Raw genomic sequence first — 19,569 nt, forward strand, 5'->3', positions numbered from 1 at the left:
CTTTTTACTGCTCTAATTACGTTGGTAACCAGTTTCAAATAGTAATAAGGCACCTCAGGGGTTTGTGGTATATGGCCAATATAAGAGCTGTATCCATGTGTTGAGTCGTGACTAAGAACAGCCCATAGCGCGGTATTTTGGTAATTTTCTTTTCTTTTTTCATTTTTTAAAATTCATAATACAGATCAACAACTTACATTGCTACAACATACAAAACAGAACGCAAGTATTAACCAGAAAATACTAAAACACAAAAAATATCAATGAAACAATACAAAAATTAACAATTCTAGTGCAATTGTAATATAATTATAATGATTCAGGAAAATGTTATTCTTGTTGTTATTCACTGGGGTTAATGTTTTAATAAGAGTTAAATTCAATCAAAAATATGTGTAATTTTGGTATAACATTTTGGATTTTTTGTTTGTGTATAAAGTATTTGGCAACAAGAATAAAAATAGCAACATATTATATCATTCATGTCAAAAACATGGGTAGTGTTCATAATGGTAAATAAGTATTCTGCAAGGTTTTCCCAAAATTCTGAAACAAATTTACATTCAAAGAACAAGTGGTCAAAGATTTGTATGTATTGTACTTTCCTGGGTGTGACGGATTTAGAAATCAACAAACGATTAAAACGCATGTAAGGGAAGTGTGGAAGGGAAATTGTAGTTGTCAAGGCAACAAAACCAAACATTTGCTCCTGTGTCGCATGCTAGCTGTTAGTAGTCTTGCACAGCTCAGTTTATTCAGTATATTTCCAGAAATGGATGTATTGGGAAATTTAGAAGTCAGGTAAGTTAAAATGCATTGGTTTGTTCGTTTGGTTATGCGTGGTGTATCTTAGTTAATCTAAAATGATGTGTGTTAACGAGATGGTTACAAACCATATAAATTATGTATCTATATTCACGTTAACGTTACAGTAACTAACGTTACTAGCTAACGTTAGCTACTATAGTGCACTCTTAGAAAAAAGGGTTCTTCGTCTGTGTGTTTTGTTTCTTAGGTGGGCTCAGGGTTTGACAAGCCAAAATGTTGAATTTGTTGACAAGAAAACAGCCTGCTACATTTGTGGGAATTACATCGTTTTCCTGAATATAGAGACGAAAATTAGAAGTGTGCTGCAGTGTCCTGGTCGAGGTATTGGTGCCTTCACAGCAAATGGACATTGCAGGACACTTGCATTCTCCAACCATAAACTAAATCCCTCCATATTTGTGTACAACTACCCTGAACTTATTCTGAAGAATGAACTGAAGGGTAAGTCTTTATCTGAAACATTGACATTATTAACATGATTAAAGAGTTATATACATTGCATTAGCTATTCAAATACTTCCTCCAGTTAGCAATATTACAAAAGTGTTTTCTCATTTACAGGAACAGCCCATGTAGACTACACATCTCTGGCACTAAGTGATGCTGGTCCTTATTTGGCCTGCTGCTCATCAATACCAGACCACACCATAACAGTATGGTAACTGAAACCAGTCCACTTAATATCCTCGTTACACATTCATTTAAATGACCTCTGTTTTCTACACTCACTATTTGTGGTAATACCAATACTTTTTTGTAGGAACTGGGAAACTGGGGATCCAATTTGTAACCAACCACAAGCTGGAAAAGACATCACCACTTTGGTGTTTAACCCAATGAACTGGCTCCAGATTTGCTCTTTGAGTGCGTCATCATCCCTTACAGTTTGGAACATTGAGAAGAGTGACAGCTTTCATATAATGAAACCAGGGTAATTGAGGTTAATTGTAACTACATACATGTTGCTGGTTATTTCATTAATCACAATTGATACCTACAATAAATGTTATCCATGTCTTCAATTGAAATTGTATGGGTACATTTCATGTGTTATTAATTAATTATTAATTACATTGTCAATTGTCAGTGTGATAGATCTCCCTGCGACTGATGGCTGTCTGGTTGAGAAGGAGATTAACCCCTCTCATGTCCCCACTGGAATACTCACCTACTTCGGACCTCAGATGCCCACCTCAGCCATCGCAGGGCTTGCAGAAGACAAGGCAGAAACCTTTGTGGTAGTGTCTTCTTAACACCTCTCAACCGCAGGAACTAATTGCACAGGTTTTGTCTCACTCTGTAGTGAGTAGCCTATGTAAAAAAATATATATAAAAAAATGTGCAGTTTTACTCCTCTCAATCTCAAAACATGTTCACTATCCCTGTTTTGAAAGCCCAAAGCGCGCATCAAAACCAGGCTAAGACCTAGCACCATCTGCTGGACAGACTCATCAGAGCTCTATGTGGGCTGTCAGGAAGGCCACCTGCTGCAGGTTGACCCAGACTCTCTGGCTGTCTCAGTCCTCTTCAACCCCTCAGGTACACCGTGCTGTCTCATAGCACTCTTTACTCTGGCCCAGGGGACCTGCTCTGCACTGGCTCTCACTCCAGATGACTATCAGTCAGACACTCATATTGAGGTTCATGGGGAACAAAAATGTACTGACAGTCACCAATTTTAGAAACATTGCCAAAAATAATCTACTTGGTTAGAATAATTGTGCACTGACATATCACGTCAATGATCGCAATTATATGTGTAGTGTTATATTGCATGTTCATATCAATATGATAAAATATGTGTGCTTACTATTGTTCAGCTGCAGATGACATTCCTGGGTTCCAGCAGGGTAGCTTCCAGAGCTTAGCCCTACACAAGGATGGACTCTTTGTGTCAGGAAAGGTAACAAACCGCTTTTCACATTGATTGGAGGATGGATACATGATATCCAGCAAATTCAGTAGTATGAAGTCTGGCTCTTAGAGTTCAACTTACTCAGATGCATTCCCATTTGATCTGTTAAACCACCTATTTAGAGCCAACAACAACATATTCCAGATTTATATCGTTTAAAATAGGCATTTTCTATTCTACAGGAGAATGTGCTACGCTGCTTAAAAATTAAGGGGAACCAAGTGGAGGTTACACAAACTTGGACATTGGAGGAACCAGCCACAACCATAATATATTCGCCAGACTATGAAACACTGCTCTTAGCTTCCAGTACAGTGAGTGCATACATTGTACTGTATTATGGATACATATTTTAATAATTTTTAGGCTCTTGTTATAGTATGCTTTTGCTTTTTGCCAGGGGCGCATCTACAGGTATAAACGATCCCAGTGTGAGAAGGTGGTGAAAGTCCTGGACGTTCTCAGTGGAGACTTTGTGGCAGCAGCTTCACTGTACACTGATAATAACTTATGCGTGGTAAGAGATCATTGATGTCATGTTTAACTGATGTAAATGTTTTGTAATGGATCCTCATTCATAATGATGTTGGCGTTTCTCTCGTCGTTACAGTCAGTGAGGGACTCAGGAGAGTTGCAGCTGTGGTCTCTAGATGCTGGCTTCTGCATCGGCTCTATATCTCTTCAAGTAAAGGTTAATAGTCATTCAATTACAATAGTATTAGGGCAGCTATGCTAAATAATACAGTAAGTAGGCATAGTCAATTGTGAATTGAGCTTATTACTGTATTTAAGTGAAAAGTCTCATGTAAACTTCATGGACAATAGAACAATAATTTAAAAAAATTAAATCAACTACTATTGTGTCTAGGTGACCAGTTTGGCCTGCTGTCCGATTGCTCAATACGTTGCCGTGGGAACGGTGTCGGGGCATGTCCTGTTCATTGAGCTGACCAGGGAGCAGCAGCCTCGTCTGGTGCACAGGGTTCACCTCTACTACACTCCTGTGGACCACCTACTGCAAGTATCTCCAATGAGTTTACTGTTGTTATTTGCGTTTTGGTTGTCCTTATTGTCAAATGTTAAAGAGCCTTTCAAAGGTATCAGTGTTCAATAGTAATGTTGGATTTCATATTGTTTTTGGTTTACAGTTTTGATCAAGGAGGAAACTTCCTTATCACTGGTGCCTCGGATGCAAATATATATGTGTTGAATGCAAGGGCTTCCAGAGTATTTGAGGTAATCGGATACACAGGTACATTAATGCTCCACAAAAGTCCATATATGTTTTCCCTGGTATTTCTTTAACTCATTTCAACTCATTATGTTTGATTAAAACAGTGTTGTTCTCTCCAGGTGCTAAAGGAGCCATCGTGTCCCTGTCTACCCAGTACAGCCGGGACATTAAGCAGGTCAAACTGCTGGCTCTGTGTGCTGGAGAGAAGGACATAGGCCGAGGGGAGGGAAGTCTGCTTACACTGCTCACTCTGCCTGTGCAGGAGCTCACAGGTACTGACTGGGCTGTGTGTGTGTGTGTGTGTGTGTGTGTGTGTGTGTGTGTGTGTGTGTGTGTGTGTCCACAGTAAGAAACTGTTGTTAATTATCCTGCCTGACTTTGGGTCTGTTCCATTTTATTTCACACCTGTCTCTGTTTGATTCCTGTATTGACACGCTGGAACTGAGATAGAATGGAATTTGTGTACTGCTGTTGCTTTGCAGGGGCAGGAGTGTGTGCAGACCTGAGAGGATGTCTTTCCAATAATGTTCTACAGCGGTGCACATATGAGGTCCCTCACGCACTCAGCTCCTCTGCCCTGGGAGCCAATAAGATCTTTGGCTACTGCCAAAAGAAGAAAGCTCTCCAGAGATTCCAGCTACCTGAGGTAAGGCATTACCAGTCTGACTTACATTTAAAAGCCCAACAATCTTAATCTAACATCTGAACATTTGTTGATGATGGGTGGTTTGCTGTTTAGTTTTTATTTGGTGATGACGTATGACCAAATTTGACACAATACCAATAACATTTGCATAAACACAACACAATACACGTGCCCACTGTGCCATGTCTGTCTCCTAGAGCACAGAAAGGTCCTCTGACCAGGAAGTGGTCCAGTTGACCCCAGAGAAGGAGGTGGAAGGTCACCCTATGGGCCCCGCCTCCGTCCTGCTGTCCCCCCACCAGTCTTGGCTGGCCTCAGTGGGCCAAGATGGACTGCTGCGCATCCGGGAAATCTCCAGTCTGGTACGACCTTGTTTCACTTCAGGTTTTACATGTTACATTGAACATAACATGCAGCTTTATAGAGCTCATTTTAACAGTATTGTATTATAAATGTTGTATTGTTCTTAAGAGAGTGAATCTCAAAAGAGGAAATCTGTGAGAACAAAAGATTGATGAAAACACGTTATCTTTGTGTTATAACCACTCGTAATGCTATTAACCTGAGTATGTTGTCATTGTCATGTACAGGACCGGTATGTTCAGATGCAGTGCCACTCGTGTTGGCTGGGAGGGGTGAGGACAGTGTCCTTTACCTCAGACGGTCAGACAATGATCACTACAGGCCTGAAAGACGGCTCTATGGTCTGTACAAGACTAAGGTAAATCAACGGGGACAAGTCTTTAGGCAATGCAGCGTTGAACACCAGAGAGCACTGTAGTTCATGTAGATGTGAAATTTCAAAGATTATTAGATCATTCTAAAACATTTCACAATTTCTACTATAACAAGGAGAACCTTTCTCTCATTATAATGCATTGGACTACTTTTATTTGTAAGACATTTTATTCTGTCTATGTATTTTTCTGTTTTCCATGAAGGCTGAAAATGGCAGGTGTTGGAAAAGCGAATGCAGCTACACAGTACAGCCAGTCAATAGCCAAATACCAGGAGAGTGTGATAACATCAGAGAACCCTATTCTCAGTAGGATGGCTGACTGGGACCCAGAGGCCCTGTCCCTTCCTGGGTCAGCAGATCTACACAGAGCAGAGGTAGCCAAGGTTACCATTCATATCACAGGAAGTTGCTGGCACTTTAATTGGGGAGAACGGTCTGGTGGTAATGACTGGAGTGGAATCAGTGGAATGGTATCCAATACATCAAACACATGGTTTCCAGGTGTTTAATGCCATTCCATTTGCTCCGTTCCGGCCATTATTATGAGTCATTCTCCCCACAGCAGCCTCCTGTGATTCATATAGATTTTACATCCTCCATCTTAACTTACGCCTCACTGCACCAGCTAAATACATCCTAGTTGACGCTATTCACACAGGGCTTGTCCTTTGCATCAGTGTAATGAAGATCATTTCAGATCCATCAAATCTTCTGGAGTCAGAAATGTGATGTTTCATATTCACACATGAAATGTAGTTCATTTGTTTGTCCTCACCTCCTGTCTAGGCCAATGATAAGCGACAGATAGTTGATGTGACGGAAAAGGATGAGAGCTCCACCAACCTGCCCTCAGCCACAGACTCCACCTGGCTGGACAACAAGCTGGAAGCGGTCAGTAACACTGCTGATGTCACTTCAGCACAAGACCGTCATTGTAGGCCGTCATTGTCAAGAATAATTTGTTCTTAACTGACTTGCATAGTTAAATATAGATTTGGTACTCAGTTTCACCCCAGTACTGATAGGAGAAACATTGATGTTGCCCTTGACAAATACTTCAATACCTGATTCACAAAACAGCTGTGTTGCTGTTGGCACATTCTTCCTGGGTGATAGTGACATCTTAATTAACTTAATCCGTTTTAGTGTGAAAAGATCAGGCGCAGATTGGGAGCAAGGCAGATAAACATTTCGGAGATTGTAGATAACACTGAACTGATATCAAAGGTGTGGCATTCATTGTGTTGTGGGTTTGCACATTGTAGATCACAGTTAGATAACAGTTAGATAACATGAAACAGCCATAGTTGGGTAATGTTCAGCCACTGTGCCATTACCTGCTTTATTATTTGTGTGGTGATGTGTTTGATTCCATTCAAGTCCCATCATGTTGAGTATAGAAGGATTTAGTAGGGTGTAATGTTATAGCTGATGTATTGTGAAATATATGATAACAGTTCTGGTGAAAGTCAGTGTTGACAGATATGCTGGCAAAACATTGTACTGTTTTTCAGGTAGTCCAGATAAATGTATCCACTGATATGCTTTGAGTATGGGGATACTAAACAGAACAACAAATTGTCATCAGACAATACACACATCTTGCTACTACCACTATACTGTCCACAGGTTATCAATGAGGAGATCCAGCAGTTTTCACAGACAAAGAAAAGCCTGAGGAAAAATATCAAACAATTGCGTGACACAGTAAGCAGAGCTCTAATCCTCTTTTTATTTACTTTGCTTTATGAATAATGCTTGAGTGTAAAATTAGACACAATATCATCAAAATGCTAATGGCTAATGTGACCATGTCGTCGGCCCCAGATCCAGGCAATGATGCGTGAGAACGAGACACTGCCTGACATGGAGAAGCTGGAGCAGCAGGAGTTCAACCTGGATGTAGATGAGCAAAAGAGACTGCAAGCCGAGGGGGAGCAGGAGGTCACCAGGGTAACACACACACACACACACACACACACACACACACACACACACACACACACACACACACACACACACACACACACACAGTGTGATAGTATTCTTATTGACTCCCTTACAGGTCCGAAATGAGATTGAGTTGGAGAACCTAGCCAAGTGCTACCTGCGTGACGTCCTTAAGAGAGAATGCTGGGATTCCATGAAGGTCAAAGGGCAAGCTATCAAGGTAACTTGAGAGTCACAACCAAAATGAAGTTGGTTTTCAAATGTGCAGCAACAGATATGTTTTGAGACTGTGTTTTGTTGGCTTTACCTTAGGCCTTCCACACTGAACACGAGGTGAAGAACTACCCCATGAAGGAGCGGACACAGCAGGAGCTGGATGAACTTCATAGAGTGGAGAGTATGAGGAAGATTGAACGGGCTGACAGCAATGTGAGTTAGAATGTGCTGTATGTCCCTTTAGTTACAGTACAATTGCTAGAGATTCTGCCAATTTTATACACCTTCATTGGCAATAGTGCCAAGCGATGTTTTTTTTTTTTTTTACATGCCACTCATCCTCTTCCAAAACACTCTAGCTCCAGCAGGAGATTCTAGAGAAGAAGAGCAAGACCACAGCGGAAGAAGAGGAGGAGGAGGAAGGCCGTGAGATGGAGAGTGCTTCCCTCACAGGTAGCCTCAGTGCCCAGTATGGAGGCTCAAACCCCTACCTCTACAATCAGTTCAACCTGCACATCAGAGAGCAGAAGATCAACCAGATCACTTTGCTACAGGTAAACAAACTGTTTGGCAATATGTACTAGGATTTTAATAACCAATGTGTACATATTCAGCATTTAAAGGGCATTTCCACCACTTTTCAACCTCATATTCATTATCTCCAGCACGATAACAACAGTGTCTACATATGTGAAAACGGCACATTTCTATGATCTGTGGTTTAAATGATAAGAAGAAAGGTTCTTAAAAAATCCAGGGTAGGATTACAAGTAAAATACTATTATTTGCAAAACCTGTAACAAGTTTTTTTGCCAAAGACAGGGTATTTTCTTGCTCCTCATGTCACCGTGAATCTCAAAGTGTTTGAAAATAATTGTATATTTTTTTACAGCAACACATAGAAACACACCGTTTTCACATATGTAGACACTGGTGTTGTGCTTGAAATAATGAATATGAGGTTGAAAAGTGGTGGAATTGCCCTTTAATGATTAAAGTATTAGTGTTTAGCATTTAATAACCAAATTGAGTTTAGCGAAGTATTTCACCTAATTGCCTATAACAGCCTCCTTCTCCATTTGACTTCTCACCTTCACTCACACACTAGGACATCATCTACAAAGTGAAGACAGCCTTTAACACAGACTTTAAGGGGGTGCACAAGCAGAAGGTGCAGGAGATCAACCGAGTGAAAGATAAGAATCGTCGCATCATGGAGATCATGTCAGAGCTGGACGTCAAGAGGAAGCTGTGGGAGCCCAGCCTGTCTGACAACGAGCAGCCAGAGAGGGCACTGTATGTGGAGGACTCTGAGGTTAGACTTGAAACAGTTTTTTTTGTTATTGACCTACTTTAATGGTTTAGATTTCCACCAAAACACAAGTTACTGCACATCAAATGATAATTTATGACTTATGACTCCGTCTCCAGATTCATTTTGAAAAGTACCTCACCCCAGAGCAGAGAAAAAAAGAAGAGGAGAAGAAGAAAGAGGAGGAACAAAGACGGCAGACGGCCAAGGTACTGTATCACTAGCTTCCTACCTTTCCCATCTCCCACTTATTAAATGTTTACTCTTAGGGGTCATTCTAACAGCCGATAAACCATTACTAACCCAAGCAAGATCTTAATCACTAACCGATAAATTGGGAAACAGTGTTCCCTGTGGCCCAGTGGGTAGAGCATGGTTTTTGCAACGTCAGCATGATGTGTGCAACGCCAGGGTTGTGGGTTCTATTCCCACAGGGGGCCAGTACAAAAATGAAAAAAATATATATATATATTTTTTTTAAATGCATGAAATTAAATGTTTGAAATGTATGCATTCACTACTGTAAGTCGCTCTGGATAAGAGCATCTGCTAAATGACTAAAATGTAATGTAAATGTAAAACTGAGGTGTTTTCTTAGTAAAAATACAGTGTGAATTGATGTTATTGGCTTGGGTCCCCATTGAAACAGACATTCTGCTTCTCCTTTTCCTTAGAGTGACAATATCAGAGAGCGAGCTCTGGATGAAATGATGGGTGGAGTACTCGAGCTAAAAAAAGAGGATATCTTGAGAGTGGTATGGTGGTGGTCAAATTGAAAAATCTGAAATATGGATATGAATTTAATATCCAATATTAATGAACATTTAATACATCTACCGTTAACATGGTAAACATTTATTAAATATGATTGTCCTGAAGAAAAGTATTTTAATGAAAGATTGTAGAGAACGTGTTTGAATGTATTTTCTGACCCTGTACTTTTCTACATGCAGGAGGTGCCTCAGCCTGAGTTCATTGTATCTAAACCGGACATTCAGTGGACAGAGGAAGAGAAAAAGATCTATAAAGAGTATGAGAAGAAAGCCAAAGAACTGAGCGAGGAACAGGAGAAGTACAGAAAGGTGTGATTCTTGTGTGAAAACATCTACTTTTCAATGTTGTATTCAAAAGAAATACACCATCATATTAGGACCCAGACTTGATATACTACACAAGTTCAGTTGCCATTGTCTTGTTGCAGACTCTGGAAGCTGAAATGAAGAAACTACAGACGTCCATCATGGACGCCACTCAGGGGTTTGATGAAACCTTGACCAAGCTCTTTGAGAGGAAGGTGAAATCTGAGATGGTTATATACCAGGTAAGACAGCACACACACACACACACAGATCAAGATTTAATTAAAGAAATATACAGTACATTCCATGTGCCATTGTTGTTTTCTTGCTCTTTTGTAGGAAGAGCTGAAGATTACAAATCTAGTTCATTCCATTCTGATAGAGGAGGAGGTTCTCAATAGAGAGCGAGAACTCAGCCTCAAGCTAGAAAAAAACAGGGTCTACAAGGTGAGACGTCGTTATAGTAATGCCAGTGGAGGCTGGTGGGAGGAGCTATAGGACGGGCTCATTGTAATCCAGCCTTTACAATGAGCACGTCCTCCTATCCCTCCTCCTACCAGCCTCCTCTGATTCATGCTCTATTTGCTGAGTATCTTTCTCATGGGGAAGGGATTTACAATGGTTGAGTTCACAGGAGGTTGGTGTTTGTGGTAATACCTGGAGCGGAGTGAGTTTCCATGTGTTGGATGCCATTCCATTCCAGACAATATTATGAGCCGTCCTCCCCTCAGCAGCCTCCTGTGGTTGGGATAATTTTATGTTAGCTATCCTATCTCTATTATATACAACCATATTATTACACATTCCAGTCAGATATTATCCTGTTGCTCTGTCTGAGACTGTGTTTTACAAGCGCCAACATGTGTGGCATCTTAATTGGTTTGCCTTCAACACTGTTCTTGTTACTTCCTGTACTTTGCGTTCCCATCTCTTAACATGCCTTATTCTCCTGACAGAATGAGATTGGAGAAGCGCTTAAGAAGCACAAAGAGGATGTAGAAATGTTCCGGGAGACCTACGACAATGTTGTGGCCGAGGACAAAGTACGACTGGCAGTAGCACGTCTATCATGTCAGATACTTTTCTACACTTGTTGTTCTTTGGTACTATCTGACATATTGTGTATCCCTAGCTTCTCGACAGGGGATTCAGGAAGGAGTTCTTTGATGTCCCAGGCCATGTTGTTGATCAGCTGTACAAGCTATACAAGCGCAGACCCAGGTACTGCATAAAAAAGAGAAAGGGGTCATAGTATCTTCAATACATACTGTACATACAGTTGTTGCCATTTAGATTTTTAGAAGAGGGTGCAACATCCCAGTACTCTCTTGCCCAGGGTCCAGAGGATGAGGACCCAGGCAGACAACAGTACCAGCCCCTTTAAAGAGCAGCCCCTGCCGGGTCCAGTGGCAGCAGAGGGTCTCTGTCAGATGATGAAGGCCATGGAGGAGCTGGACGCTCCAGAGAACATGCCTGAAAGCCTAGACGTGTCTGTGTGGGAGAGGTTCTGCCTGGCCCGCAGAGCCAAAGTTGAGAGTGAGCAGCAGGTAATGGAAAACCAGCCAGGGGACAAGTGAGGAAGTCTGAGGAAATGTTAGTGGCAGTACATGCATTTCCTTGTCATTGATGTTCTCCAGCACCTTGAAACCTACAGTATATTTCATAGAATATATACTGCTCAAATAAATAAAGGGAACCCTTAAACAACACAATGTAACTCCAAGTCAATCACACCTCTGTGAAATCAAACTGTCCACTTAGGAAGCAACACTGATCGACAATAAATGTCACATGCTGTTGTGCAAATGGAATAGACAACAGGTGGAAATTATAGGCAATTAGCAAGACACCCCCAATAAAGGAGTGGTTCTGCAGGTGGTGACCACAGACCACTTCTCAGTTCCTATGCTTCCTGGCTGATGTTTTGGTCACTTTTGAATGCTGGCGGTGCTTTCACTCTAGTGGTAGCATGAGACGGAGTCTACAACCCACACAAGTGGCTCAGGTAGTGCAGCTCATCCAGGATGGCACATCAATGCGAGCTGTGGCAAGAAGGTTTGCTGTGTCTGTCAGCATAGTGTCCAGAGCATGGAGGCGCTACCAGGAGACAGGCCAGTACATCAGGAGACGTGGAGGAGGCCGTAGGAGGGCAACAACCCAGCAGCAGGACCGCTACCCCCGCCTTTGTGCAAGGAGCACTGCCAGAGCCCTGCAAAATGACCTCCAGCAGGCCACAAATGTGCATGTGTCTGCTCAAACGGTCAGAAACAGACTCCATGAGGGTGGTATGAGGGCCCGACATCCACATGTTTGGCATTTGCCAGAGAACACCAAGATTGGCAAATTCGCCAGTGGCGCCCTGTGCACTTCACAGATGAAAGCAGGTTCACACTGAGCACATGTGACATACGTGACAGAGTCTGGAGACGCCGTGGAGAACGTTCTGCTGCCTGCAACATCCTCCAGCATGACCGGTTTCGCGGTGGGTCAGTCATGGTGTGGGGTGGCATTTCTTTGGGGGGCCGCACAGCCCTCCATGTGCTCGCCAGAGGTAGCCTGACTGCCATTAGGTACCGAGATGAGATCCTCAGACCCCCTGTGAGACCATATGCTGGTGCGGTTGGCCCTGGGTTCCTCCTAATGCAAGACAATGCTAGACCTCATGTGGCTGGAGTGTGTCAGCAGATCATGCAAGAGAAAGGCATTGATGCTATGGACTGGCCCGCCCGTTCCCCAGACCTGAATCCAATTGAGCACATCTGGGACATCATGTCTCGCTCCATCCACCAACGCCACGTTGCACCACAGACTGTCCAGGAGTTGGCGGATGCTTTAGTCCAGGTCTAGGAGGAGATCCCTCAGAAGACCATCCGCCACCTCATCAGGAGCATGCCCAGGCATTGTAGGGAGGTCATACAGGCACGTGGAGGCCACACACACTACTGAGCCTCATTTTGACTTGTTTTAAGGACATTACATCAAAGTTGGATCAGCCTGTAGTGTGGTTTTCCACTTTAATTTTGAGTGTGACTCCAAATCCAGACCTCCATGGGTTGATAAATTGGATTTCCATTGATTATTTTTGTGTGATTTTGTTGTCAGCACATTCAACTATGTAAAGAAAAAAGTATTTAATAAGATTATTTCATTCATTCAGATCTAGGATGTGTTATTTTAGTGTTCCCTTTATTTTTTTGAGCAGTGTATAAACTTACTGGGTAAGTCTGCCTTATTAAAGTGTTATGTAACGCAGGATACATACAGAATGTGGAACTCGAGAATGAGAGATTGGATCGAGTTAATTATCCCATTTTGTGGAACATTGCAGTTCTAGTTCATTTCCCTTTGTTATTTCAACATCATCTTTTGTGTCTTGTCCTATTCAGGTGAAAGTTAAGGCTTTGACTCTGGCTGAAATGCAGGCCTTTCTGCAGAAGAGGACCGATGAGGATGAGAGTGCAAGACTGGAAATGAAAAGTCTCATGGATGACATCAATGGGTAAGAGTGTCTGTCATACCGTGAGAGTACATCAATTATATTCTTAAAAGCGCAGTACATTTTTTACTAAACACAAATGTTTCCACCCCATGATTCTTTTGAACACTTTATACAGGTGTAGTCTTTTTTAACAGCTGTGTGTCTGAGCACGAATAAGATTGGCACGCAAGGCTAAGTCAGGAGTGACTCATTGATAGCTCATGGTCTTTAAACTCTTGATGTCTCCAGGCTACGAGAGGAGAAGATGCGTTTCCGCCTGGACATTATGGTTCAGATCCTGATCAAGCAGGGCCAGGTGGAGGTGGAGAACGGAGACTTCATTGCAGACTACTCTGACTCTCTGCTGCTCCATAAGAGTGTGGTGGAGGACCTCAATGGGACCATCAGGGTGAGACCCATAGACATTCTTTATTCATTTACCTCAGCAGAGTCATGCTAACATTGTTACATAAGTTAAACATTTGTAAATGGGGAAAAACAGGGCAAAAATGGGTCATGAGGAACTCCACCAATGAGGTGCATAGGTCATAGGCTATGTATTGACCTGTACTCCTCTGTCAGGCTCTGGGAGAGCAGAAGATAGCCAGCATGGTGGAGTGCAAGGACTTCCGTAAGGGCATCATCCAGCAGGAGTGGGAGCACAAGAGGATGAGGATGCAGAAGGAGGACCTGAACAACAAAGCCAGGGACATCCAGATGCTTCGCGTCTCTCAGGAGCTGCAGGAGGTACACTAAAGCGTACCATGGGACAGGTCTCCCTGGAACAATAGTTAATTGCAAAGGCATACAGTACACTACCGTTCAAAAGTTTGGGGTCAGAGAAATATCCTTTATTTTTTTTTATTTTTAAGAAACACATTTTGTCCATGAAAATATCAACTTGATCAGAAATACAGTGTAGACATTGTTAGTGTTGTAAATGACTATTGTAGCTGGAAACGGCAGATTTTTTTACGGAATATCTACATTATCAGCAACCATCACTCCTGTGTTCCAATAGCACGTTGTGTTAGCTAATCCAAGTTTATACATTTAAAAAAAGGCTAATTGATCATCAGAAAACACTTTTGCAATTATGTTGGAACAGCTGAAAACTGTTCTGATTAAGGAAGCAATAAAATTGGCCTTAGACTAGTTGAGCATCAGCATTTGTGGTTTCGATTACAGGCTCAAAATGTCCAGAAACAAAGAACTTTCTTCTGAAACGCATCAGTCTATTCTTGTTCTGAGGAATGAAGGCTATTCCATGAGAGAAATTGCCAAGAAACTGAAGATCTCATACAACACTGTACTACTCCCTTCAAAAGAACAGCGCAAACTGGCTCTAACCAGAATAGAAAGAGTGGGAGGCCCCGGTGCATAACTGCGCAAGAGGACAAGTACATTAGTGTCTAGTTTGACAAAGACACCTCAACTGGCAGCTTCATTAATTAGTACCCGCAAAACACCAGTGTCAACGTCAATAGTGAAGAGGCGACTCCAGGATGCTGGCATTCTAGGCAGAGCTGCAAATCAAAAGCCATAGCTCAGACTGGCCAATAAAATAAAGATTAAAACGGTCAAAAGAACAGACACTGGACAGAGGATGTCTGCCTAGAAGGCCAGCATCCTGGAGTCGCCTCTTCACTGTTGACGTTGAGACTGGTGTTTTGCGGGCACTAGTTAATGAAGCTGCCAGTTGAGGACTTGTGAGGCGTCTGTTTGTCAAACTAGACACTAATGTACTTGTCCTCTTGCGCAACTGCACAAGAGGACAAGGGCCTCCCACTCTTTCTATTCTGGTTAGAGCCAGTTTGCACTGTTCGGTGAAGGGAGTAGTACACAGCGTTGTACGAGATCTTCAGTTTCTTCGCAATTTCTCACATGGAATAGCCTTCATTTCGCAGAACAAGAATAGGCTGATGAGTTTCAGGTCTTTGTTTCTGGCCATTTTGAGCCTGTAATCGAACCCACAAATGCTGATGATACTCAACTAGTCTAAAGAAGGCCAATTTTATTGCTTCTTTAAAATCGGTACAACAGTTTTCAGCTGTGCTAACAATTGCAAAAGGGTTTTCTAATGATCAATTAGACTTTTAAAAACACTAAACTTGGATTAGCTAACACAACATACCATTGGAACACAGGAGTGATGGTTGCTGATAATGGGCCTCCATGGAATATCTACATATACGTACAAAAATAAATAAAAATCTGCCGTTTCCAGCTACAATAGTCATTTACAACATTAATGTCTACACTGTATTTCTGATCAATGTGATGTTATTTCAAAATGGACAGAGTGCTTTTCTTTCAAAAACTATTTCTAAGTGACCCCCAACTTTTGAACAGTAGTGTACATGTAATAGAAACCTGTGGTTTGGTTAGCTCAGCTGGTTTGGGCAAAATGCTAGCAACACCAAAGTTGCAGGTACAAGTATGAACCCTCTATAGGCCACAAGACATCTCATTGGCTGTAATATAGGTTTCGCTGAAAAAGTGTCTGCAGTGTAACAATGTAAAATACCTGCATTGCCTCTTCCACATGGCCAAAAACCATTGACATATCAAAAATACCCTGAACCAAATGATCAACCTGTTTTTTTGTTCTGACATTTGACAGTGAGAGCTCTGCATCTTTCGGGGGATGTAGAATCAAATCTATGTCACTGCCAATGAAATATGCATGTTTTTCCACACAAACTAAGAGATCAATATTTAAACAAAGCTTTTTTGCCCCAAGTATCTCAGTGAGACGGATCATGACAACCGCATATCAAAGCAGGTTTCAACTCTGGAGAAAACCATAACATTACAGGAAAAGGTAATGTGAACAGAGTTAATATAATTTCATATCAATTACATTAATTTCACTGAATTGTCACATTTATTCAAGTGCTTAAAATATCAGCTATAATGCTTGTGTATTTCAGACTCACCAAAAGAATGTGCTGACCTGTAAGAAGTTGATCAAGCAGCTGAACAGACAGGCAGCAATGAAGGCAGCGAAGAATGCTGCTCTGGATGAGCAGCTGACCAACATGCAAGTGACTGTGGCTGAGAGGAGACACATCTGTGAAGCCATAGGTACTGTAATAATTACACATCTCATTGCAGTATAGGTTTACACAATTTTAGGTACATCATTACTTCAACTGTGATGTTATCAGGAGCTTTATAGGTATCACTGTGTACATGTGGTGGATATTGTTCCATTGCATTGTTGTTTTTAACCCCTAACTGGCCCCTTGATGCCTCATTTCCTATAACACTTCCACTGAATCATCTAATCAACTGTGATGCTATTTGCTGCTCTGCTCAGCCATGGAGGAGAACCATGAGAGTGATGCAGAGGAGAGGTACCAGGAGATCATCCAGAGGAAGAAGCTGGTGGATCTAGCCAGGGCCCAGGCTGAGGAGGTGGCTACCCTCAGGGCAGAGGTGGAACGCATGAGGATGAAGTCCTTCCCCGCTCTTGCTCAGCTAAAACATAACTGACAAGATTCAGGAAACACTTTATTTAATTTTTTTTAACAAACATCAAAAACTGATTTTCATCTTTAAATATAGAACTAATATATAAACTAATATAAATTACTATGGTAGGTAACAGTATGAAATTAAACTGATGAAGTGGCAAATGAATGTTATTTTTTCACTCTCATTACTTGTGGATCATAGTAAATGTAGGGTGAAAAACATCCAGTACATAAGATTGAATAATCTAGATTCAACAAAGGCAGGAAATCTGCATGATAAATCTGATGAGATCAACACTTAATATTATTTGTGATGATTTGAACAGAAGGCATGTGGGTCTATGTATTGGTGAAGTCCTCTTCTGTGCGGTCAAAGTGCAGTATGCTGTCCTCTACACCAAAGAGGTCAATTAGCTGGGAGATGCTGGCTTTCCTGCCATCTATGGGGAGATCTGACTGGAGCTCATACAATGCAGCCTGACTACAACGCCGCCACTTGTCAATCAAAACTCTCAACTGTGTCAGGTCATTCTAGAGAGAAGTGAGAGATGGGGAATAAATAGTGGTTGAATATTCACAACCAATTATACCACACATCTTTTTACTATGAGAACACCCATGTCATTTAGCATTTTCATTGAGGGGTTACCTTGCTTCTGTACATTTTAACCATCTTCAGTCGCCGTAGTCTCTCGGTCCTTTCTTTAACCTCTCTCTTCAATTGGTCTCGTAGTTGTAGCAAGTCTACAGGAGTGGGTTGAGCTGATTCAGGCATGGGGCCAGGGACCCCAGCCCTTCTAGTCTCTGGATATTCACTGGGCGTTCTCTCATTTCTGTTGATGTCAATATTCTTCTGTCTGTCTGTTTTGGCACCATGCTCGGTCTCTTTGTCTGCTGTTGAGGGTAGTTGGTCATCATCGATGTTAAGACGTTTGGCCACGGAAACAGGAGAGGTGAAGGAACGTTTTGATCTTTTCAGTCTTTCCTTCAGAGATGAACTCATCTGCTGTTTTGGCTGAGAGAACGTTTGACACTTGTGAATGACGCTGAACAACAGCTAGAATCAAGCCATAGGCCCATTATTTAAAACGAAAAATCTATCTAGAAAAACATCAGTACGTTAAATATGTTAGAGGGGTTTGACAAAAACGTTAAGAAATGGTATTTAACTATACTGTAGCAATCTTTGTGTGTGTATTCAGCACAATTAGATGGGTTTGAAACAAATTAGATTAGCTACTGGCTGCTACATATATTAGTTAGGTAATGTTAGCTACTTAGCTAGCTATATTTCACTGTAAATTACATTGCAACATGCCTGGTTCTGGTACTGTAGACCGTTCTTACCTTACCTTTTGCACACTACTGGATTCACACGGGCTTGATTTTAAATTGCACGGTGTGCCGTACACAGGTTTTGATTTGGTTGTCTTCGGTGTGGTCTCCATTTCTTTAATTACAAGCTTCATCCATAGAAACACAACGCGTAGGTTACAAATTGGCCTCACGAAAGTTATTCACAGGGTTAGCTTGCTAACAACAAGCTCATGCAAACCTCCAAGCTTGTATTGGTCATTACTACAGTCAAAAAGTCATAAACCCCGCCTATTTCTACTATTTATTTTCTTAAAATTGGATTTTAAAACTAACGTTAACCACACTGCTAACGTATACATAATACTAACCTTATATTAACATCAAAAAGCAAATTGTTGTTTCCATTAATTTTTACGATATAGCCAATTTCACTTTGTGGCTGTGGTAACTAATGGAAAACCTTTTGATTGGTTGAAAGTTGGACTCCACATTTCCTGCTGAGCAGAAAATTACTATGGGAGTTGTAGTATATCAATCCTAAAGCAGATTCAATACGTTTCAGGCCAATGTATTTATGAATATTTCAACTGGAAAATCTATTTTGTTTTAGTACAGAAATCTACGACACATATTGCTTTCTTTTATTTAATCAGTGGTGTTGAAGAAATAAAAAATTTGAAAACGTCTGTTTTTTTCCAGATTATTTTAGTTGCCCAGGCCTTCAATATTTTGTTGCAATTACACTCAGCTCAACAAAAATATTTTAATTCCCTATTAAAGGATTTATTCGCTAATCTCAAATATGGCCTCATATGGTTTTCAATTTGTGAGAGTTTTGCGATGCCTTATTGTATTGTCTTTCAATAGAGTTTGCCAGTTTGTAGTCCTAAAAACGGAAATGAGTTAACTCTGCTTTGTTCAGCCATTCAAATGGGGAAAATAAATGGTGAAAGAATCAATTATGTGTATAATCCCTGGATTGCTCATGCTATGTGTTGGCCATTGAAAGGATTTGAAGCCACCGGTTGTACTCCATAGGAATTCTACAGTATTTCAATTAAATGTTTCAAAGCCAAAATTACATGTATTTAGTAACATTAGTACTCTATATATATAAAAAATACTTTAAAGAAAATGTTTTCATGTATTTTTTCATATTTTTTATGTATAGCTCACGTAATATAGTTTAAAAGTATGCATTAAGTGTTTATAATAAAATAACCGTGTCAAATACTAAATGCATTTTTGATAGATTCCAAAGTATTTTTACAACGGAGGATGAGTACCAAGATGGCCGCTCAATGGCTTCAATACAGTGCACAGTCATCCAGGGTTTATGCACATCATTGGAAAGAAAAGAGGTCTGACGTTAACAC

The 19,569-nt window shown here is 41.1% G+C and overlaps 2 protein-coding genes across 2 annotated transcripts; one reads left to right on the plus strand and one right to left on the minus strand.

The window, feature by feature from the left end:
• The first annotated feature begins 695 nt into the window (after positions 1-695).
• Positions 696-18,879, plus strand: cfap43 (cilia and flagella associated protein 43). Its single transcript, XM_014154649.2, has 38 exons — positions 696-801; positions 1,016-1,269; positions 1,390-1,486; positions 1,589-1,759; positions 1,916-2,066; positions 2,223-2,367; positions 2,649-2,731; positions 2,926-3,057; positions 3,144-3,260; positions 3,354-3,434; positions 3,612-3,760; positions 3,892-3,995; positions 4,097-4,249; positions 4,460-4,623; positions 4,821-4,985; positions 5,214-5,344; positions 5,565-5,736; positions 6,149-6,253; positions 6,992-7,069; positions 7,190-7,315; positions 7,428-7,532; positions 7,625-7,741; positions 7,888-8,082; positions 8,637-8,843; positions 8,960-9,049; positions 9,515-9,595; positions 9,794-9,922; positions 10,042-10,161; positions 10,259-10,366; positions 10,876-10,962; positions 11,052-11,140; positions 11,256-11,466; positions 13,306-13,418; positions 13,647-13,806; positions 13,980-14,144; positions 16,141-16,221; positions 16,331-16,484; positions 16,720-18,879. The coding sequence occupies exons 1-38, from the start codon at positions 719-721 to the stop codon at positions 16,893-16,895; spliced, it is 5,049 nt and encodes a 1,682-aa protein (XP_014010124.1). The 5' UTR covers positions 696-718; the 3' UTR covers positions 16,896-18,879.
• On the minus strand, positions 16,901-18,519 carry sfr1 (SWI5-dependent homologous recombination repair protein 1). The gene is made up of 3 exons (XM_014154652.2): positions 18,229-18,519; positions 17,526-17,891; positions 16,901-17,407 (listed from the first exon to the last, which is right to left on the minus strand). Exons 1-3 carry the CDS (start codon positions 18,343-18,345, stop codon positions 17,216-17,218), a joined length of 675 nt encoding a protein of 224 aa, XP_014010127.2. The 5' UTR covers positions 18,346-18,519; the 3' UTR covers positions 16,901-17,215.
• Positions 18,880-19,569: the final 690 nt, after the last annotated feature.

This window comes from Salmo salar, chromosome ssa18 (assembly GCF_905237065.1).
Source record: "Salmo salar chromosome ssa18, Ssal_v3.1, whole genome shotgun sequence".
Taxonomy (NCBI): domain Eukaryota; kingdom Metazoa; phylum Chordata; class Actinopteri; order Salmoniformes; family Salmonidae; genus Salmo; species Salmo salar.